Genomic DNA, 23413 nt, shown 5'->3' on the forward strand with positions numbered 1-23413 from the left:
GCGGCTGTCAATGCCAGCTGTCTTCTCTGAAAGGGCGCGGGTGGGACGAGTGCGGGGCGCCAGGAAATACACAATGCGCATGTCCGCACACAGTCCCACCCACCCCAGCCAGCACATCCACCTCCACCGCGTCCCACTGCTAAGGGACTAGAGCGGAAGGTTTTTTTTTTTTTAAACAGCTTTTTTTTTCATTTATACAGCATTAACTGGCGGGCCAGTAAAAACCACTCGTGGCCCGCGGGCCATGGGTTGAAGACCCCTGGTCTATTTATATAGAGAATGCGAAAATCTGCACGAAAGCCACGGATTCCTCAGCATACATATATGCCGATAGTTGCCACCACAAGAATTGGCTCACCAGTATTCCAGGAGGACAATTTAAGAGACTCAGGAGAAACTGTTCGGACCAAAAAGTATTCAACGAACAAGCCCAAACTCTAAAAAACTCCTTTCTGGCGTGTGGTTACGAAGAAAAAGCAGTACAAAAAGGCTTAAGTGACGCAATGACAGTTGAAAGAGTTGACCTACTCCAGCCGAAACCAAAACTAAAAACAGACAATGCGAATCTCCAGTGGGCCTTTATTACAAAATATAATTCTCAACACATTGAAATAGAAAAAATCTTCAAAAAACATTGGTCCATTATTCAAAAAGACCCCGTAATAGGGAACCTTTTACCTATAAAACCTAAACATATTTACAGGAAATCGGATAACTTGAAGACCAAATTGACCCAGAGTCTACACATGGGGAACAAGTAAGAACAAGCAAGAACAGGTCAAAGGGGTTCTACAGATGTGGACTCTGCATCAATTGCAGGAATACCCCGAGCACATCAGTATCCAAAACCGAAGAATTAGTCATCAATGGAAAAAAAGTAAAAATCACGGAGTTCATGACTTGTAACACTGCTAATGTGGTGTATGCCGTAGAGTGTTCGTGCAACAGGTGGTACATTGGAAGGACCAGTAGACCGCTGAAGACCAGAATTGCTGAGCACTTTAGAAATATTAGGAAAGGGATTGAAACACACCCCCTGGCAACCCACTTTAAAAAACATCACAAGTGTTTTGGGTTTTTGGGGCATAAAACTGGTCCAAGCAACAGAAAGGGATAAGAACATCCAAAAACGGCTGGCAAAAAAAGAAATGGAACTTATCTTCAAACTGAACACATTAGAACCCAAAGGATTAAACCAGGACTTTGAAATTAAATGGTTCCTGTAAAATATGAAGTGAACACCTATCCGAGTATGCACCAAGCACTTTCTTGCCTTTTCTAAACTGACACCTGCACTTTCTGGTTTTATATCTTATAAATTTTATCACGTTTTTTATTATATTTATTGAGTCCCCACCTGCAACGCTATCCAGTTATTTTAATTTTCAGAATCGCCAAGATTAATATCTGGGATATATCTGAAAGAAGAACTGAGAGGAGCAAGATGGAGCTGAATATAACTGAATAAAGTGTACCAAGATGGCCGCCGACAGGAAATTTAATAGAGATAGATCTTTATGGAGAAGAAAGATGGAGGATTCACCAACTACAGGAAAAGGTGTACCAAGATGGCCGCCGACAGGAACGAAAACGGAACTTCCACTACATGCATGAGAGGAAGAAAGGACAGAGCTACACACCACCAGCCCGCTACGGCACTTCCGGGGGTGGGCAGGGAACTCTCCACACTCACACATACTGAGGAATAGGGACGGAGATATATGATCACTCCAACGGGTCACTTCCGGGACGACGCGTCACTATCCTGCCGCGTCACTTCCGGGGGGGCGGCTGAGACATAGGAATTCCCCATATTTAACCCTGCACCCGGGAACATGTATATATGACAGACATCCAGCGGAACAATAGTGAATGTTATTCCGCATACAGAACACCTATTAACACACAGGTGACAGGAATAATGATATTAGGAGGGCTATATAAACCTGGTCATGAGGAGTCACTGATACCTTGAAAAAGACCTTAGATTAAAGGTCGAAACGCGTTGGCAGTGACTTTTTTTAGGAGCAGTTTTTTCAATCTGGGTGAAACTTTACCTTTTTTATTGCTCCTTTATATTGAGCCTCATAGGATGCCCGTTGACACAGGTCTGTGTCACTGGCAGCAAGTGGTGGCGTTGGAAAAACTCCACCGACGACTCCTCCGTCTGCAGCAGGTTGAAGATGTTTATGGCACAATGTAATGTAATAAGTGGTTACACAATGCTGACTGCCTACACTAACTGCGTAAGTTCTGGCTAGCCGCGAACGCACGGATTAGGCTGACTACAAGAACACGGTGCTGATACTGACAGGGAAGCTTGCTGTGGAAACACGACGCTGATACTGACGGGGACGCTGGCCGTGGGAACACTGATTCTGACAGGGACACTACGCTGACCATGTAACTGCCACCGTGAAACTACACAAGTATCTTTTTTTTTTTTTTACGATTGACCATCCAGCTGTGAAACTGAAGAAAAACAATAGTAGTCTGAAGATGAATCAGCAAGTTTTCCCTGGACTGGGCCCGAAAAAGCAAGTCGTCCAGATAAGCAGTTATCCAAATGCCTTTGGTGGTGGAGTTGAGATGCCATAACTACCATACTTTTTTGTGAAAAAAAAATTTGTGTTGGAGAGAGTCTAAATGAAATTTAAAATAGCTGTGCATAATATACAACTGCAGACGCTATAGGGACATGCAGGTAGGCATCCTGTATGTCCAGAAAGACCATAAAATCCCCAGGTTCCAAGGCCAGGATTATGGATTGAAGAGTTTCCATGCAAATTTTGGGCGCTCAAATAATCCTGTTGAGGTTCTTGTGGTTGAGGATAGGATGATGAGTTCCTTTGGGCTTCAACACCAAAAGGGTGGAGTAGTGGCACCAAACATTTGCAAATTGTAGAAGATGGTTTCCTACCTTGAGAGCCCCCAAGGAAAGGTCTGTGGCTTCAGAGAATGGTCTGGTCGTCAGACTTCTGAGGTGGACGCCTAGCTGCCCAGGATTGTTTAGGCTTTGGCTTGGAACCTTTACCAGACGCCTGTTTGTTCTTTAGCTTTTACCCTGCACGCGGAAAGACTGAAAAGACTGGCGTTGTTTAGTTGTAAGAGTAGACGGCAAGAATGCTGACTTAGAGGCCTATGTAGCGGTCACAATCTTGCCTAATTTTAGCCCAAAAAGAGGATTTACTGCAAAAAGCAAGTCTTCTAAAGCTTTTTTAGAATTGGTATCTGCTTTCCCAGAACATAATGAAAGGGTCTGGCATGCCGCGACTGACTTAGCCGAAGCTTTAGAAACCAATTTTACAGCATCCACGACTGCCTCACTCATGTAGGCTGTAGCATGTTTACGGTCCATTATATAAGACAACTGATCCTCAGTGGCATTAACGTTCTCTAATGCTTTGGTCCAAGCGGCAATAGCTAAAGCTAACGCAGGTCTAGTAACAGCCCCTGAAAGCAAAAAAATGCTGTCCTTGGCATCGTTTAAGGGAGACATGGACTAAATTGGCAAAGTGGACGCACGGACTAAGCGTGCGACATGAGCAGGCGCTTCCCACTAGTGCAATCTGCGACCGGGAGAGGATAAAAGGAAGAAAGTTTTTCTGAGAACTATATACTGCCTGCTAGGTGTTTTCCATGGGATGCAGTTAGAATCCCGGCATTCAAAATCCCGACACTTTCTCCCTCTATGTGTGTCCATTACACCCATAGAGGGAGAATAAATTAGTGCGCTGGGTGCAGAGAGGCACTGGGCCTGCTGCGTGGCGAGCCCGCAAGGGGGGGCGATCCATGTCCCCCCCCCCAATCGGGATTTTGAACGCTGTGATTCCGACCGCAGGGATTTAGTACCAGTCCCATTTTCCACGCCTCCTGACGTAACTCAGTAAGGTCATCACATAGTGGAAATTCAGACCTAACTAACTTTTTGCATTTAAACACTGGTGTCCTGGGTTCAGGTGGTGGGGTCGCGCCTTGAATTCACAAAATTATATGAACTGCCTGCACTAAGGCTAGAAACGTCCACCTCGACTGAAGACTCTCCTTCAGAAAGAGACTCCTATGAAACAATAAAATCCTTATCCTCTATAGAAGAAGCCTGACTCTGAAATCTGAGCAGAGGGTACCGCTCTTTTATGTTACGTGGGTTCATGTGCTCTCACCCCAGATTGAGCTGCACACAAATTCTGTTAAATCTCCTACACGGGTGGCATATGCACATGGGAAGAGAACCCCAAAAAGGGATGAGGTGGAATCGTAAAGCGGTTACAGTACATCTGCAGAGTAGGCCACCCACTCTGATTCCTGTGTAGTATTTACAGGAACAGGCACTCAAGGAACAGGGGGTACATAGCAGGTAATACATAGCCCACCCTGTATTGGGTCCTGTGCAGACAGACCTGCAGAGCAGGATTTACAGGTATCAAGCACAGGGGCTTACCTGTGCTTTATTCCTTACCCTTCCTGGACATGTACCACAAAGATTTAAATCCCAAACGACAGTGTGCCAAACTTCACATACACTATGTACTGTGAGGTAATAACCCTGTAACACTGGTAGGCAGGGCTAGGTAGAAACAGAGAGGACATAGATATGGCAGATATACAGCACTAGCATACAGTCACACACAATACAGATAACCGGAATAACACACTGCCAACTACCCAGACCACAGAGGCCGGTAGGATGTGTGCTTAGTACAACCTGATCCCAGAGGGAGAGGAGTATAGGAGACCAGACACTGCGCCCCACAGAACAGCTGCCCTGGCCGTTCCGCGTCAGGAGCTGAGATAAACGGCCCAGTGGCAGGAAACCTCTGTGGTGTCGTGCCCTGGGCCAAAGCTTCAGGGGGGAGCCTATCACAACCTGTGCTGATATAATCCCCTGGATGCTGGCCCATTAACGCCCCTCCCGCCAGCATTTACATCCGATGGCCTAGTGGAGTGCGCGTGATGCACCGGGCGCTGCATATAGCTCCCTCCAGCTGTGGACTACTGTGAAACGACTCTTTGTGAACAGGGAGCCGCCTTACCTGCCGTCCCTGGCTGTAGTCTGGGCGCATCAGCTGCTAGTGAAGTCCTCCGCTGGCACCTGCTATAAGCACCAGCACGCGTACTGGTGTTGCCGCGTGGGTAGGAGGAGTGGTGGCACAAGCAGCAGCACTCAAAAAGACAAAAAAAGTTTACTCTTTTTTTAGCTGTCGAAGCAGCTACTGTTAAACGGTGTCCGGCTCCAGCCGACACCAACAGGTCAGACTGTATGTCTTAGGTCGGGGAGCGGGGTGTGCAGAGGGCGGAAAGGAGCATCCTGGGATTAAAAGTTCAACGGTTTCTGCTCTGGTCAACCTACTGTAAACCACACACACCAATGTAACTCCTGTGGACCCTGCAGAGGAAAAGCACAACTATGTGGGTCTCTAAACACCTCATTGTGCCAGGACCAGATTCAGTAAAAAACCCAAGCAATTCTGTGTCTGCAACAAACCATGGGCAACCCCCCCCCCCCAGCGAATCCCCACATTTGCATGAGAGTGGATGTGTACGCTTGACCATCCACTCGCATTGCGAAAGCACAAAGGTCACTCACCATCAAATGATTTTTCTTCTGTCATGTGACATCAGCCGTCTGCCCCAAGTAAGTATGCCTGCATCTGCAGGGGTACACCCATAAAATGCTGGGTGTTACCCTGTTTCTGCCCACTATGGAGTGGACGTCCTGGCGTGTGTGAAACTTGCAAAGGCGTTCGCTCCAGGGGTTTGCACGTGCACATACGCAAACCCTGGCTATCGCGGATGGGGCCGAATTCGGACCTAAGCGATCCATGTTGCTATGGAAGAGGAGCAAATACATTTATATTGTTTCTCTGCAAGGTAAATACTGGCTGCTTTTGCATGTAGCCCACACAGCTTTTCTTTTACGTTGCAATTTAGATTTCAGTTTAAACACTCCCACCCAAATCTAAAGCGGTGTACACACGGCAAAAATCACTGGCAAGCGATTGGAGTGTGCACCGGTGATAAATCGCCGGGTGCGCACTCCCGTTTTTAGCTCCCTTATGATCGCCGGTGCTTGCCCCTGTGACCAGCTGATTACCTCTGCGGCTCCCCCCGGCAGAGGTTCCCTTTCATCAGCGACCATCTCTGGTCGCTGATGAAAAGGAGGCACTGAGCAATATATTGCGCCCGTGTGTACACAGCTTAACTCTCTGCATATGTTACATCTACCCCCTGCAGTGCAGCATGGCTTTGCCCATTTGCATGCGGTTTTTCCTTTACTAACAAAGCTGAATCAGGCGTTTGGAGACAAAATTGTTGACCTACTGCTTTACATAATTACAGAAACAAGCCGGCACTGTGATTTGAAGAATATGTATAAACGTCTAAGACAGACAAAAGGAAACAAACAGGGTTTTTGGGGCACACTTTCAAATAATTGGTGAAAGATGGGTGAAAAATACAATTTTACTTTTATTACACACTTTAAAATATGTCAGCTTCAAATAATAATTAAATTCACATATTCACATAAAGTTAAAGTTTGGACCATGTAGAGTGATAACACTGTAGGTCAGGCATGTCCAACCTGCGGCCCTCCAGATGTTGTGAAACTACACATCCCAGCCTGCCTTGCCATAGTGTTGCTATTAGGGAATGCTAAAACTATTGCAAGGCATGCTGGGATGTGTCGTTTCACAACAGCTGGAGGGCCGCAGGTTGAACATGCCTGCTCTAGGTCATTTCAGACTGTCCACCGAGCTTTACAGGAAATCCTGAAAATAGGTGTAGGGACGTCAAGAGCGTGTATTCAGAGAAATGCGCTAAAGTTTATGCCCTCATTTAGACCATTTGGTGAAAGGGTCCCCAATTGGAAGATCCACCAGCTTTCTTTTTGTAATAATGTCTGATTGACATCACCGCCTCTACGTCCGAGATGTATCTGTTCTAGTCCAGAAAACGTGAGTTTGGAGGGGTCAGAAGAGTGGAATTTCAGAAAGTGTCTGGCCACCGATGTTAATTTCTTCATTTTAGTCTTATCACTTGGTGCATTCCTGATATTACCAATATGCTCAAGAGTGCGTTGTTTGAGAGGCCGAGATGTCATCCCCACATAATGCATCAGGCAGGGACATGAAATACAGTATATCATGTTCGGGATCTTACAGTTATAGTAGCCACGGATAAACTATTCCCAATAGAGATATTTCTGATGTTACTGCAGGCTCTACAGTTGCCGCATGGGTGGCTGCCTTAATCTTAGGTTCTTTAGGTTAGGTTTTGACAAAGTGGCTTTGGACCAAATTGTCTTTGAGGTTCGGGGCCCTCCACCAACTCAGATCCACGTGTGGTTTGAGTCTTCCTGCCAGATCATTATCTGTTATGAGAATGGGCCAGTGTTTCTGAATGATACATTTAATATCCTTCCATTCCTGGCAGTAAGTACCTACCATTCTGATGGTTTGTGATTCAGTGTCTTAGGTGAGTTTCTAAAGAGGATGTCATCTCTAGATGTCCGTTTAACTGCTCATTTGGCTTTTTTGATTGTTCTATTGGAGTAGCCTCTTTCTCTGAGTCTATTTGTTAGTTCCTCACATTTTTGCATGAACACCGTTACGGCGAACTCTCAGAAATTATCCTTTAGATAGATTCTGGACTGTGGAGGGAATGTGCTATACAACACGCTGTTTGTGGATGTGGATTTCCTGTAAAGCTCGGTGGACAGTCTATTATTATCCCACGATATAGGCGTAGGTCCAGGAATGTGATACTTGTAGAGCTGCTTTCGTACGTGAATTTTAGATTTAAGTCATTCGAGTTTAACTTTGCAATGAAGTTGGTAAGTTGATCCTGTGACCCCTTCAAAATTATAAAGATGTCATCGATGTAGCGCATCCATCTGAAATACGAACTCTCTTTCCCACCATCCAAGGAAGAGGTTGGCATATGTTGGGGCACAGGCTGCCCCCATAGCGGTCCCCCTTCCTTGGATGTAGTAATGGCTTTCAAATACAAAATAATTTTTGTGTAGAACAAACTTCAGTAGTTCTAGAAGAAAGTCATGGAATGGGTGATGCCCTCCATTTCCATGAAGTAGCGAACTGCCCCAATGCCTAATTTGTGTCTGATACAGTTGTATAGTGATTCAACATCAAGAGAAATCAGTAGGTGATCAGCTTTCAGATGGATGTCATGAACTTTCTTTAGGACCTCCATGGTGTCCTTGGTGTATGAGGGGAGGCTGGTCTTCCGGGCGGTTCTTGTAATGACTTATGTATTTTTGGGAGAAGATAAAATGTAGCAAATCTGGGGTTAGGAGTCTGTAGGTAGTGTAGTTCTGACTTGGTGATTGTTCCATTGGAGAATGCTCTGTCTATGATTCGGTCATATTCCAGTTTGAGGTTGGTAGTGGGGTCGAAGAGAGTTTTTCTGTAACAGGTTTTGTTCTCCAGCTGTTTATGGACCTCTTTGAGATATAGCTACACCGGCCATAGGACAATGTTGTCCCCTTTGTCTGTGGGTTTTATTTCAACTGTGATTTGAAGCACTGGTGTATTTAATAACTATGACACCTGCCCATGAATCTAGGGACAGATTAGGGGACACTAGCAGCTGGTGGTTAACATGAGTCTTTCTATCCAGTGTATATCTCATTAGCTGCTGTCTCCCAGGCAAATTCCTTCTCAAATTGACAAAACCATGTGCGCTGCAGGTGGGGCAGATGTAACTTGTGCAGAGAGATTAGATTTGGGTGGGGTTTTACTTCAAAGTGCGCAGAAACAAAATATCCTCCAAATCTAAATATCTCTGCACATGCTACATCTGCCACCCCCCCCCCCCCGCAGTGCACATGGTTTTGTCCATTTGAGAAGAAATTTGCCTTTGCTAGCAAACCAGAATAAGGGCCTTATTCTGTGGTTCCTGCTTCTTAAGTGTCGACCATCTTTGTCTGAATCCAGGTCGACATTGGTTTTGGGCTTTTTATTTCTGGTAACCATGGTGGCATTGTCCTACGGATATTTCCTTGCAGATGGATTTTTCTGCACCTATGCCGTCCATATCTCCATCATCTGTCAGGTAATGGCCAGACATCTGGGTGTGGCTTCCTCTCTGCCATCCTCTTCATCATTTCCACCACCAACATGGACACTAACAGCTGGATCAGCGTGGGCTTCTCTGTGTGTGAGGCCAGCAGGTTCTTCTGCCTCACCTAGGGGGCCCCATCTCATGGTGACTGCCACTTTACCCCCAGTGTAGGATATAACCTTTGGAACTTGTGCATCTCCAGCTTCCTTTGTGCCACCAGTGCGGGGTGTGATAAATGAGCGATACATCACAGTGTAGTATCTGACCATCGGTTTATAATTGCCAGCAGTCATCACCTCCCTTATAAAAGTGGGGCTGGAGGTTTTTTATCACCTAGGTTAAGGTCGTGGCTGGACATCTGAGGATATTTGCCAGTCTCAGGTGTCACTGCTGTTAACTTTATCATTTTCACCACCAATGTGGACACCAACACTTGGATCATCTGTGTTAACGCATGAATCTGGCTGTCTCTGATGTGAGCGAGGCCTATAAGTCTTTCTACCTCACAGAGAGACAACATCTCAGTGGTCACCTCCTCTTCTCTCCCCAGTATAGGATACAACCTTTGGGACTTGGGTCTCTGCATCATTCTTTTTGTCACCAACATTGGCTGGGACAGTTGTGCCAAACGTCATAGTGTGGTATCTGACCATCGGTGTATAATTGCCAGCGGTCATCACCTCCATAATAAGCGTGGGGCCAGGAGGTTTTCTCTCGCTTACAGTCATTTTCAGTCCCTGCCCCACAATTCTGTCTTGTCTCCGGATTTTCGGTCTCGCGTTCTTCAAAGCTCCTTCACCAGGCAACTCGTATTGAGAAGGGAGGTGACAGAGGCAGCAGCTGGCCGGTAGGCAACGTGTCCCCCGATTCCTGTGTAGAAATTTGGTAAAATCACTATTCGGGTCACTATAGTCTAGTAGTAAGCAAGTTATTTTAAGTTTTAAGTTTGACTTTTACTAAAAGCTTAGATATTATACCAATATAGATCTACATAAGATCAGATTAATCTCAAATAACATGATTTATATATATATATATATATATAAGAAGGGTTTATCGGAGAGCGCTGAATTATGTACCACCTAGTCACTTCAGTACAATATAAAACACTCGTAAAAATTTAATATAACGACAATTGATTATTGTCCCTTTCCCAAATGAAATGTGGAGTTCTGTTCAAGGTAAAAAAGTTCGGTACTCTTTACCTAGAACGGCGCCCGTCGCGGGTACATTTATGCCTGCCCGCGACGCGACCGACGCGATGCCCGCGATTTTCCCATTGAAAACCATGTTAAACCTGAAAAATCGCGTCGGTCGCGTCGCGGCCGGCCATAAATGTACCCGCGATGCCCGCGACGCGATGCTCCCGATTTCCCATAGGAAGCAATGTTAAAAGCCGCGATGGACCCGATTTTAGTGTTAAATGCCTCAATCCACCCGATTTGGCCATAGAAATCAATGTTAAATGGGCCACAGAGCCCATTAACCCTTAAATGTCCCCCCAAATTTTTAACGCCACCCCACGATCCACGCCAACCCGAAGCGTGGCGAGCGCAGCGAGCCTGCGAGGGGCGGCGGTACGCGTCCTACGACCTTTTCATGCCCTACTATCCACGTCGGCGTGGAGTTGAGAATAGAATAGTGTGGCGAGCGCAGCGAGCCACCGAGCCCGAAGCGTGGCGAGCGCAGCGAGCCCCGCGAGGGGACGCGGATACCTTCACAGGTAAGCGCGTCCCCTCGCGGGCTTCACAGGTGTCCGTGGCCACGCGGACACCTGTGAAGCCCGCGAGGGGACGCGTATAACTGTGAAGGTATCCGCGTGCGCTCGCCACGCTTCGGGCTCGGTGGCTCGCTGCGCTCGCCACACTATTCTATTCTCAACTCCACGCCGACGTGGATAGTAGGGCATGAAAAGGTCGTAGGACGCGTACCGCCGCCGCTCGCCACGCTTCGGGTTGGCGTGGATCGTGGGGTGGCGTACAAAAATTGGGGGGACATTTAAGGGTTAATTGGGGCTATTTGGGCTCTGTAGCCCATTTAACATTGATTCCTATGGGAAAATCGCGGGCATTGAGGCATTTAACGCTAAAATCGCGGTCAATCAGGCTTTTTAACATTGTTCTCTATGGGAAAATCGCGGTAATCGCGGGTACCCGATTTTCATGTACCCGCGATTTACCCGCGATTACCGCGATTTTACCCGCGATTTCAATCGTGGGCGCCGTTCTAGGTAAAGAGTACCAAAAGTTCTTTATTGAAACCCATATATATATAGTTCTTTAGCCAGGATGCAGACAGCTGCACTCTTCTGGGGTTTTAAAGTGCTTTATTTAGTGCTCCGAGCACTAAATCAAGCACTTTAAAACCCCAGAAGAGTGGCGCTGTCTGCATCCTGGCTAAAGAACTATATCAATTTACCCGGAGGGCACCCTGGACGTTGCACTCATACAAGGAGTGCCGGGCTGAACAGAACTTATATATATCTATATATATATATATATATATATATACACTGGCGTAACTATCGTCCCGCAGCCCCCGCCGTGGCGGGGAGGCGCTGAGGGTATGTGGGCGCCGGGGGGGCTGCGGGACGACAGTCACTGTCTGGCTGCCTGTGTGCACCGTCCGGGTCCCAGCTCTCCCGGCTATTGCCGCAGCGCTGCTCTCACTGATACAAAAAGTGACACTTGGAAAATGGCTGCCCCCATACCGCAGACAGTTTTTTGTCTGCTGTATGGGGGCAGCCATTTTCCAAGTGTCACTTTCGTTAGCAGCAGTAGCCGGGAGAGCCGGGACCCGGCGCGGACGGATGCGGGCCAAGGTAAAACACACACGCACACAAACACATACATACACACACACACACGCTCTCCCCCCGCAATCCCCCCCCCCCCCCCCCCCCCCGCGCACCACGGCTCCCCGCTGCTTGGTTTTTTGTTTTGTTTTTTAGGGGGGGCGCCCCCCTGCACTTTCGGCAGGGGGGCGCACAATTATTAGTTACGCCTCTGTATATATATATATATATATATATGTTTTTAGTAAACATGATATTGCTAATATAAATGTACAAATGTTATTTGCATCTATTGTGACTTTATGGTAAAGTATAATTTTATCCTATCCTATACAATAATATAAGAGCCTAACGCTGCTCCCTACCTCTATGCTGCGCCAGGGGCCACTGTTTGGACACGCACACACGCTGTCCCCTCAGCTTGCGCCGTCATATTGGTCACCCCTCCATTATTAGACTGCAACCCCAATTTCCTCACAGACATTACCCCCGTATTACCCCTTGTGACCCCTCTCCCGGCCCAGTCCCACTCCTCGTTGCGCCACTCACGCATCACCCACCTGTTACTACCACAACACTACAGTTACTACTGGGAGTCTGCCTGGCACCGGTCCCGGCTGCCTCGCTTTCCCAGTCCTCTCGTTCCTCTGGACACGCCCCCTAGAGTGACGTCTGCCCGTCTCCGCCCCTCGCGTGACGTAAGAAGGCGCGAACTGTGAACGTGATTTTTGACCGGCGCCGGTACCAGGAACCGATATACAGCGCGCACAGCTCGTCTGCTGCCGGAGGTACGGCCTCATTCCTGCCCGCCATGCCTTTTCTCCGTTCACGCAGACCGTTCGTTCCTGCTGTCATAGTATTATGTCCTGCTGTGCCACCAATAATACTACCCAGCTGTCATACTGCGCCTCCAATAACACCCCCTGTCCTGCTGTGCCACTCATAATATCCGCTCTCCTGCTGTCATACTGTGCCACCGATCATAATACCCCCTGTCATACTGTGCCAGTGCCACCCATAACACCCCCTGTCCTGCTGAGCCACTCATAATATCCGCTCTCCTGCTGTCATACTGTGCCACCGATCACAATACCCCCTGTCATACTGTGCCAGTGCCACCCATAACACCCCCTGTCCTGCTGTGCCACTCATAATACACCCTTGTCCTGCTGTGCCACCCATAATACCCGCTGTCATACTGTGCCACCCATAACACCCCCTGTCATACTGTGCCCCCCATAACACCCCCTGTCCTGCTGTGCCACCAATAATAATCCCCCCTGTCCTGCTGTGCCATCAATAATAATACCCCCGTCATAATGCGCCATCAATAACACCCCCCTGTCTTGCAATTATACCCCCCTGTCATACTCTGACACCCATAATACCCCCCCCGTCATGCTGTTGCTCCCCATAATCCCACCTCATACTCCCATAGTCCTTCTCTCAGTGATATCCCGTAATACCTTCATACACTTCTCTGCCGTCCATTACTTTTATGGGTAGGGGGGCGCTATGGTTTAAAACTCCCATGTGTGAATATATCCAATCAGATGCCACTATCCCATCTGTATAACCATGCCCCCAGGTGCTGATACCAGTTTGTGTAATATTAGAGTCGGTGACAGTGGCTGCACCCCGCAGTTCTGCGTCTCGGACATCCCTGGTATAGGAGACGTCACATTCTGGGACGGTGTGCACAACCTCAGCCCAGCTTTATTTTCTCTGTTTATTTTAGGAATAATCTTTCTCTATACAACTGCAATGATGGCGAAGCGGCGGCTGTCAAAGTCAGAGGACCGTGAGGAGCTGAATAGCACCACCAGTGAGTGATATATTAACTTATATAACATACAGGTATAGGAGACGGGGTCTGTATACCTCGTATACTGCAAAACATACAGGTATAGGAGATGGGGTCTGTAAACCTCGTACACTGCAGGACATAGAGGTATAGGAGACGGGGTCTGTATACCTCGTACACTGCAGGACATAGAGGTATAGGAGACGGGGTCTGTATACCTCGTACACTGCAGGACATAGAGGTATAGGAGGCGGGGTCTGTATACCTCGTACACTGCAGAACATACAGGTATAGGAGATTGGGTCTGTATACCTCGTACACTGCAGAACATACAGGTATAGGAGATTGGGTCTGTATACCTCGTACACTGCAGAACATACAGGTATAGGAGGGGGGGTCTGTATACCTCATACACTGCAGGACATACAGGTAGAGGAGATGGTGTCTGTATACCTCATACACTGCAGAACATACAGGTATAGGAGGAGGGGGTCTGTATACCTCATACACTGCAGGACATACAGGTAGAGGAGATGGTGTCTGTATACCTCATACACTGCAGGACATACAGGTAGAGAAGATGGTGTCTGTATACCTCATACACTGCAGGACATACAGGTAAAGGAGATGGTGTCTGTATACCTCGTACACTGCAGAACATACAGGTATAGGAAACGGGGTCTGTATACCTCGTACACTGCAGAACATACAGGTATAGGAGATTGGGTCTGTATACCTCGTACACTGCAGAACATACAGGTATAGGAGACGGGGTCTGTATACCTCATACACTGCAGGACATACAGGTAGAGGAGATGGTGTCTGTATACCTCATACACTGCAGAACATACAGGTATAGGAGGAGGGGGTCTGTATACCTCGTACACTGCAGGACATACAGGTAGAGGAGATGGTGTCTGTATACCTCATACACTGCAGGACATACAGGTAGAGAAGATGGTGTCTGTATACCTCATACACTGCAGGACATACAGGTAGAGGAGATGGTGTCTGTATACCTCATACACTGCAGGACATACAGGTAGAGGAGATGGTGTCTGTATACCTCGTACACTGCAGAACATACAGGTATAGGAGACGGGGTCTGTATACCTCGTACACTGCAGGACATACAGGTATAGGAGGCGGGGTCTGTGTACCTCGTACACTGCAGGAGATACAGGTATAGGAGACGGGGTCTGTATACCTCGTACACTGCAGGACATACAGGTATAGGAGGCGGGGTCTGTATACCTCGTACACTGCAGGACATACAGGTATAGGAGGCGGGGTCTGTATACCTCATACACTGCAGAACCTACAGGTATAGGAGGCGGGGTCTGTATACCTCATACACTGCAGGACACACAGGTATAGGAGACGCGGTCTGTATACCTCCTACACTGCAGGACATACAGGTATAGGAGGCGAGGTCTGTATACCTCCTACACTGCAGGACATACAGGTATAGGAGGCGGGGTCTGTATACCTCCTACACTGCAGAACTTACAGGTATAGGAGGCGGGGTCTGTATACCTCCTACACTGCAGAACTTACAGGTATAGGAGGCGGGGTCTGTATACCTCCTACACTGCAGAACCTACAGGTATAGGAGGCGGGGTCTGTATACCTCCTACACTGCAGAACATACAGGTATAGGAGGCGGGGTCTGTATACCTCGTACACTGCAGGACATACAGGTATAGGAGGCGGGGTCTGTGTACCTCGTACACTGCAGGACATACAGGTATAGGAGGCGGGGTCTGTGTACCTCGTACACTGCAGGACATACAGGTATAGGAGGCGGGGTCTGTATACCTCGTACACTGCAGGACATACAGGTATAGGAGGCGGGGTCTGTATACCTCGTACACTGCAGGACATACAGGTATAGGAGGCGGGGTCTGTATACCTCGTACACTGCAGGACATACAGGTATAGGAGGCGGGGTCTGTATACCTCCTACACTGCAGAACCTACAGGTATAGGAGGCGGGGTCTGTATACCTCATACACTGCAGGACATACAGGTATAGGAGGGGGGGTCTGTATACCTCATACACTGCAGAACCTACAGGTATAGGAGGCGGGGTCTGTATACCTCATACACTGCAGAACCTACAGGTATAGGAGGCGGGGTCTGTATACCTCATACACTGCAGAACATACAGGTATAAGAGGCGGGGTCTGTATACCACCTACACTGCAGAACATACAGGTATAGGAGGCGGGGTCTGTATACCTCCTACACTGCAGGACATACAGGTATAGGAGATTGGGTCTGTATACCTCGTACACTGCAGAACATACAGGTATAGGAGGCGGTGGGTTTTGTATACCTCATACTGTACACTGCAGAATATATAGGTAGAGCAGGCGGGGTCTGTATACCTTGTGCACTGCAGGACATAAAGTGGTGGGGCCTGTATAGCTCATACACATATATATATATATATATATATATACTGCAGGACATGTGGTGGGGTCTCTATACCCTGAATACTGCAGGACATGTAGTGGTGGGGTCTGTATACCACGTACACTGCAGGACATGTAGTGGTGGGGCCTCTATACCCTGTACACTGCAGGACATATAGCGGTGGGGTCTGTATACTGCAGGACATATAGCGGTGGGGTCTGTATACTGCAGGACATATAGCGGTGGGGTGTGGTGAGTAAGTATTGGAAATAACAGAAGTGTTTGCACTCTGTACATGTGAGTTATGCCAGAACTGTCTGGTAGTGACATCACTGACACTGCTGGAAAGGGCAGAAGACTTCCCATTTTGATGACATCATTTTAATCACTATTCAGCTAAATATATACAAAGATGTGACCTGTGTATATCGCTGTGTTGGGGAAAAGCCTAGAACTGAATTCGCACCATTTCTCTTCTAGAAACGAAGAAGCGACGTATCAGTAACAAGAAGCCGAAGGCTGCGGATGATGTGGTGAGGAATGACAGCGTCTTTGTGCAGCTGCTGAACATGTCCGGAGTGACGCTGAAGTCTGGCGAGCAGCAGAATGAGATTGGTAAGGGGCATGAGTCTGGCGCTAGGGTCTGGTCACTACTTGGTGTCTGCTAAGTGGCTGGATGGCAGGGGTTCAGTGTGTCCGGAATAGTGGGCATGTGTTCTGGGCCAGGGGATTGGTAGGTGGATGCTATCCTCGCGTCTATACCCTTCTTTAAGTGTCTTATACTAATCAAGCCGCAGGTGGCCTGTTCACCACCACCGCTGGTGCTGTACCAGTGCCGCCACCTGTATTGTGACAGTGTACTGTGCTGTTAGACGCTGGTGCTGTGCCTGTGCTGCCAACTGTATTGTGACAGTGTACTCTGCTGTACACTGCTGGTGCTGTACTGGTGCTGCCACCTCTATTGTGCTGCACGACGCTGCTGCTGTACCTGTGCTGCCACCTGTATTGTGGCAGTGTGCTCTGCTGTACGACGCTGGTGCTGTACCTGTGCTCCTGTTACTTGCGGCAATGTGCTCTACTGTACGACAATGGTGCTGTACCTATGCTGCCAGTTACATTGTGGCAGTGTGCTCTGCTGTACACTGCTGGTGCTGTACCTGTGCTGCCAGGGGTGTGGTACAGGGGTCCGACAGTCGGGATCCCTACAGTCATTAGCCCGACGTCGGGATCCCGACTGGCCAAACCCAGACAGCATGGTGAGTTAAGCTAAGCCCCTTGTGGGCTCGCTGCGTTTGCCATGCTGCGGGCACGGTGGCTCGCTACGTGAGCCACCTATTCTATTCTCCTTCTATGGGGGTCGTGGACCCCCACAAGGGAAAATAGCAGGTGGCCGTCGGGAACCCGGCTGTCGGTGTTATCTGGTAAATGCCTGTCGGGATCCCGACTGGCACCCGCTGCCAGTTACATTGCAGCAGTGTGCTCTGCTGTACGACGCTGGTGCTGTACCTGTATTGTGGCAATGTACTCTGCTGTACACCACTGGTGCTGTTCCTGTGCTGCCACCTGTATTGTGGCAGTGTGCTCCACTGTACGACACTGGTGCTGTATCTGTGCTGCCACCTGTATTGCGGCAGTTTGCTCTGCTGTACACTGCTGGTGCTGTACCTGTGCTGCCAGTTACATTGCGGCAATGTGCTCTGCTGTACACCGCTGGTGCTGTACCTGTGCTGCCAGTTACATTGCGGCAGTGTACTCTGCTGTACACCACTCGTGCTGTACCTGTGCTACCAGTTACAGTACATTGTGGCCGTGTGCTCTGCTGTACAATGCTGGTGCTGTACCTGTGCTGCCAGTTACATTACTTCCGTGTGCTCTTCTGTACGACACTGGTGCTGTACCTGTGCTGCCACCTGTATTCCGGCCGTGTGCTCTACACTGCTGATGCTGTACCTGTGCTGCCACCTGTATTGTGGCAGTGTGCTCTGCTGTACGACGCTGGTGCTGTACCTGTGCTCCTGTTACATTGCGGCAATGTGCTCTACTGTACGACAATGGTGCTGTACCTGTGCTGCCAGTTACATTGTGGCAGTGTGCTCTGCTGTACACTGCTAGTGCTGTACCTGTGCTGCCAGGGGTGTGGTACAGGGGTCCGACAGTCATTAGCCCGACATCGGGATCCTGACTGGCCAGACCCAGACAGCATGGTGAGTTCAGCTAAGCCACTTGTGGGCTCGCTTCGCTCGCCATGCTGCGGGCACGGTGGCTCGCTACGTGAGCCACCTATTCTATTCTCCCTCTATGGGGGTCGTGGACCCCCACGAGGGAAAATAGCAGGTGGCCGTCGGGAACCCGGCTGTCGGTGTTATCTGGTAAATGCCTGTCGGGATCCCGACTGGCACCCGCTGCCAGTTACATTGCAGCAGTGTGCTCTGCTGTACGATGCTGGTGCTGTACCTGTATTGTGGCAATGTACTCTGCTGTACCCCACTGGTGCTGTACCTGTGCTGCCACCTGTATTGTGGCAGTGTGCTCCACTGTACGACACTGGTGCTGTATCTGTGCTGCCACCTGTATTGCGGCAGTTTGCTCTGCTGTACACTGCTGATGCTGTACCTGTGCTGCCAGTTACATTGCGGCAATGTGCTCTGCTGTACACCGCTGGTGCTGTACCTGTGCTGCCAGTTACAATGTGGCAGTGTGTTCTGCTGTACATCGCTAATGCTGTACCTGTGCTGCTAGTTACATTGCGGCAGTGTACTCTGCTGTACACCACTCGTGCTGAACCTGTGCTACCAGTTACATTGTGGCCGTGTGCTCTGCTGTACAATGCTGGTGCTGTACCTGTGCTGCCAGTTACATTACGGCCGTGTGCTCTTCTGTACGACGCTGGTGCTGTACCTGTGCTGCCACCTGTATTGCGGCCGTGTGCCCTGTGCTGCCAGTTACAGTGTGGCAGTGTGCTCTGCTCTACACTGCTGGTGCTGTACCTGTGCTGCCAGTTACATTGTGGAAATGTGCTCTACTGTACACCTCTGGTGCTGTACCTGTGCTGCCAGTTACAGTGTTGCAGTGTGTTCTGCTGTACACCGCTAATGCTGTACCTGTGCTGCCAGTTGCATTGCGGCAGTGTGCTCTGCTGTACCTGTGCTGCCAGTTACAAGCAGATTAATGTGATTCTCTGGTTTCTTTAGCTGTGGATCAGACTGGTTTCCAGAAGACCCTCCAGCAGGCCCTGAGGAAGCATCCTGGATATCCACAGGTGGGTATGGTGGTAATGTCTGGCAGATGCCCTCACTGCCCTCATCAGAGTCTGCAGAGATATAAAATACAGTCTGTAACATGGCAGCTGATTGGCTGATACTGTATCTCTAAACTTCTATACATCTGCCCCTAGATCTCCTAAATACTTAGTTTTGTATGTGGGATTATTGGGGATCTGTGATTTCCTGCTAGATACTGGTGTAGAAGCCTGATGCCTGCACCTCTTACATAATGGCCAGTATTCAATGCCGGTGCGAGCGGCCGGCGAGGGGGTTAAACTGCGAGGATCACAGAAAACCAGTGATCCTTGCAGTTTAACCCCCGCGCCGGCCGCTCGCACTATGCAACGTTCCGGGGGAATCCTCGCAGTCACAGAACGGCGAGGATTCCCCTAAACTGCGAGAGCCGAGGCTAGTGCAGCAAACTCGCTGTAATTAGCCTCGATTCTCGCAGTTTTTGGAGGCACATTCGCAAATTCCCCCTCGCTCCGTTTTTTGAGCGAGAGGGAATTTGCGAATGTGCCTCCAAAAACTGCGAGAATCGAGGCTAATTACAGCGAGTTTGCTGCACTAGCCTCGGCTCTCGCAGTTTAGGGGAATCCTCGCCGTTCTGTGACTGCGAGGATTCACAAGCTGCCTCATACATCCAGCATACATACACCATACAGCACAAGCTGCCTCATACATCCAGCATACATACACCACACAGCGCAAGCTGCCTCATACATCCAGTATACATACACCACACAGCACAAGCTGCCTCATACATCCAGCATACATACACCACACAGCGCAAGCTGCCTTATACATCCAGTATACATACACCACACAGCACAAGCTGCCTCATACATCCAGTATACATACACAACACAGTACAAGCTGCCTCATACATCCAGCATGCATACACCACACAGCGAAAGCTGCCTCATACATCCAGCATTCATACTCCACACAGTGCAAGCTGCCTCATACATCCAGCATACATACACCACACAGTGCAAGCTGCCTCATACATCCAGCATACATACAGTGGATGTATGAGGCAGCTTGTACTGTGTTGTGTATGTATACTGGATGTATGAGGCAGCTTGTGCTGTGTGGTGTATGTATACTGGATGTATGAGGCAGCTTGTGCTGTGTGGTGTATGTATACTGGATGTATGAGGCAGCTTGCGCTGTATGGTGTAACACCATACAGCACAAGCTGCCTTGCGCTGTATGGTGTAACACCATACAGCACAAGATGCCTCATACATCCAGCCTTTGTGTTCCCCGTACGGGTCTTATCTATAGTACTGGTGTTGTGAGCCAATTCCTGAAGCATGGAAGCATCACTCAGCAGTCTTCGGTAGAATGTTAATCATGGTCCTGTTCCCGAAGACCGACATTAACCACTGTGCCACCTTTGCATGGCATGGAGCATGGTGATCTGTGTGACCGTACGCACTGATGCCAGAGAACTGGACGGGAACATGTATGTGTGTTATATATTGTTCTTTCACAGAGTGTCGCATCATCATTGTGTATCTCCTGATCAGTGTGCACAATAATATACAGCACCTGAGTATAGATGTGTTCCTCTGCCTATAGGTGATCCCAGAGTTCATCAGTGGACTTGAATCACACATTGAAGACCGTGAGCTGTTTAGGAATTGTCTTCTTCCATGTGGGCGATGTAATCCAGAGGACGATGCAAGGTGAGGGCAATGCCGGGCCGTCAGTTACGCCTATGTGTCCGACCAGGTATCGTGTGTTAGCTGTGGCAAAGAGGCCCCAGCAATGAAAGTGTCATCTATAAATGCCTTGTCCTGGTGGGCAGTATGGTCCGAGGTGTAGGGTGGAGCCATGGCATCCGGCGCAAGCTCACGTCACGATGCCCCTCCCATGTATACACAAGTTCACATACTGCCGGATGCTGTGTTCTTTCAGGGGAGCCACAGAGAGAGTGTGTGTGTCCGTAATCCTTCATTAATCCCCTGCCCTCCGCGTCATTAGTCCGTCATTAATCCCCTGCCCTCTGCGTCATTAGTCCGTCGTTATTCCCATGCCATGCGCCTCATTAGTCCGTCGTTATTCCCCTGCCCTCTGCGTCATTAGTCCGTCGTTATTCCCCTGCCCTCTGCATCATTAGTCCGTTGTTATTCCCCTGCCCTCTGCGTCATTAGTCCGTCGTTATTCCCCTGCCCTCTGCGTCATTAGTCCGTTGTTATTCCCCTGCCCTCTGCGTCATTAGTCCGTCGTTATTCCCCTGCCCTCCGCGCCATTAGTCCGTCATTATTCCCCTGCCCTCCGCGTCATTAGTCCGTCGTTATTCCCCTGCCATGCGTGTCATTAGTCCGTCATTATTCCCATCCCCTCCGCGTCATTAGTCCGTCGTTATTCCGTTGCACTCCGCGTCATTAGTCCGTCGTTATTCCCTTGCACTCCGCGTCATTAGTCCGTCGTTATTCCCTTGCACTCCGCGTCATTAGTCCGTCGTTATTCCCCTGCCCTCTGCGTCATTAGTTCGTCGTTATTCCCCTGCCCTCTGCGTCATTAGTCCGTCGTTATTCCCCTGCCATGCGTGTCATTAGTCCGTCATTATTCCCATCCCCTCCGCGTCATTAGTCCGTCGTTATTCCGTTGCACTCCGCGTCATTAGTCCGTCGTTATTCCCTTGCACTCCGCGTCATTAGTCCGTCGTTATTCCCTTGCACTCCGCGTCATTAGTCCGTCGTTATTCCGTTGCACTCCGCGTCATTAGTCCGTCGTTATTCCCCTGCCCTCTGCGTCATTAGTTCGTCGTTATTCCCCTGCCCTCTGCGTCATTAGTCCGTCGTTATTCCCCTGCCATGCGTGTCATTAGTCCGTCATTATTCCCATCCCCTCCGCGTCATTAGTCCGTCGTTATTCCGTTGCACTCCGCGTCATTAGTCCGTCGTTATTCCCTTGCACTCCGCGTCATTAGTCCGTCGTTATTCCCTTGCACTCCGCGTCATTAGTCCGTCGTTATTCCCTTGCACTCCGCGTCATTAGTCCGTCGTTATTCCCTTGCACTCCGCGTCATTAGTCCGTCGTTATTCCCTTGCCCTCTGCGTCATTAGTCCGTCGTTATTCCTCTGCGTCATTAGTCCGTCGTTATTCCCCTGCCCTCTGCGTCATTAGTCCGTCGTTATTCCCCTGCCCTCTGCGTCATTAGTCCGTCGTTATTCCCCTGCCCTCCGCGTCATTAGTCCGTTGTTATTCCCATCCCCTCCGCGTCATTAGTCCGTCGTTATTCCCCTGCCCTCTGCGTCATTAGTCCGTTGTTATTCCCCTGCCCTCCGCGTCATTAGTCCGTCGTTATTCCCCTGCCCTCTGCGTCATTAGTCCGTTGTTATTCCCCTGCCCTCTGCGTCATTAGTCCGTTGTTATTCCCATGCCATGCGCGTCATTAGTCACGGAGTACATGAGCATACAAATTGTTAATGGTCAGCGTGGGGCAATCTCCTCGTGTCCCCAGGTGGCGCAGACTATAACATATTGCAGCGACATTTCCATATATGTGTCGCGTGTAATCACCCGCACTCCGCTCATCCGTGTAATTCTTTCTTCTAGTAATCCTGTTGTCGGATCGTTTCACGACAGCCTGATAAAGATTCTGCTGGGCATTGAGATGTTACAGGTGTGTGCCACTGTGTTAGCGATAGGGGGGACGTTATATCAGGATACATCAGTGTTATGTGGGGACCAGCCTGTGTTACACCCTCACATCCTCCTTATTCCTGTTACATTAGGAATCTGTCATAAACCTGCTGTTTGAGAAGCTCCCGGAATTCCTATATGACAGGTACAGTGTGCATCGCGGGGGCCATGTCTGATAAGAGACTTGGGTTCCGCTGACTCTTGTGTTTTAATTTTCCAGCTTTGGCAGCGATGGCATCAGTATTCCGCGTCTTATCATTAACCAGCTAAAGTGGTTGGACCTGGTGGTTAGCGGGAAGGTAGTGTATCCGTTACCTGTCCTATGCGGGGTTATCCAGGCCTCTGTCTCCCAGTCACTGCTGATCGTGGCCTGATGTCAGTAATTGTATTACA

General features: G+C 49.1%; 1 protein-coding gene across 4 annotated transcripts in view; it reads left to right on the plus strand.

Annotated features, from left to right (window-relative positions):
- The first annotated feature begins 11873 nt into the window (after positions 1–11873).
- FANCD2 (FA complementation group D2) overlaps positions 11874–23413 on the plus strand; it is a 41853-nt gene continuing 30313 nt past the window's right edge. For 3 of the 4 annotated variants that reach the window (XM_083155857.1, XM_083155861.1, XM_083155862.1), the window contains exons 1-8: positions 12526–12663; positions 13614–13700; positions 16578–16712; positions 19289–19356; positions 20948–21054; positions 22934–23000; positions 23113–23165; positions 23241–23319. In XM_083155857.1, the coding sequence (XP_083011983.1) occupies positions 13640–13700; positions 16578–16712; positions 19289–19356; positions 20948–21054; positions 22934–23000; positions 23113–23165; positions 23241–23319 (570 nt within the window). In that variant the 5' untranslated portion in view covers positions 12526–12663; positions 13614–13639. Of the gene's footprint in view, positions 11903–12525; positions 12664–13613; positions 13701–16577; positions 16713–19288; positions 19357–20947; positions 21055–22933; positions 23001–23112; positions 23166–23240; positions 23320–23413 lie in introns of those variants that run through there. The other variant, XM_083155860.1, reaches the window with a different exon arrangement.

Source organism: Crinia signifera, chromosome 8 (assembly GCF_055691185.1).
Source record: "Crinia signifera chromosome 8, ASM5569118v1, whole genome shotgun sequence".
Taxonomy (NCBI): Eukaryota; Metazoa; Chordata; class Amphibia; order Anura; family Myobatrachidae; genus Crinia; species Crinia signifera.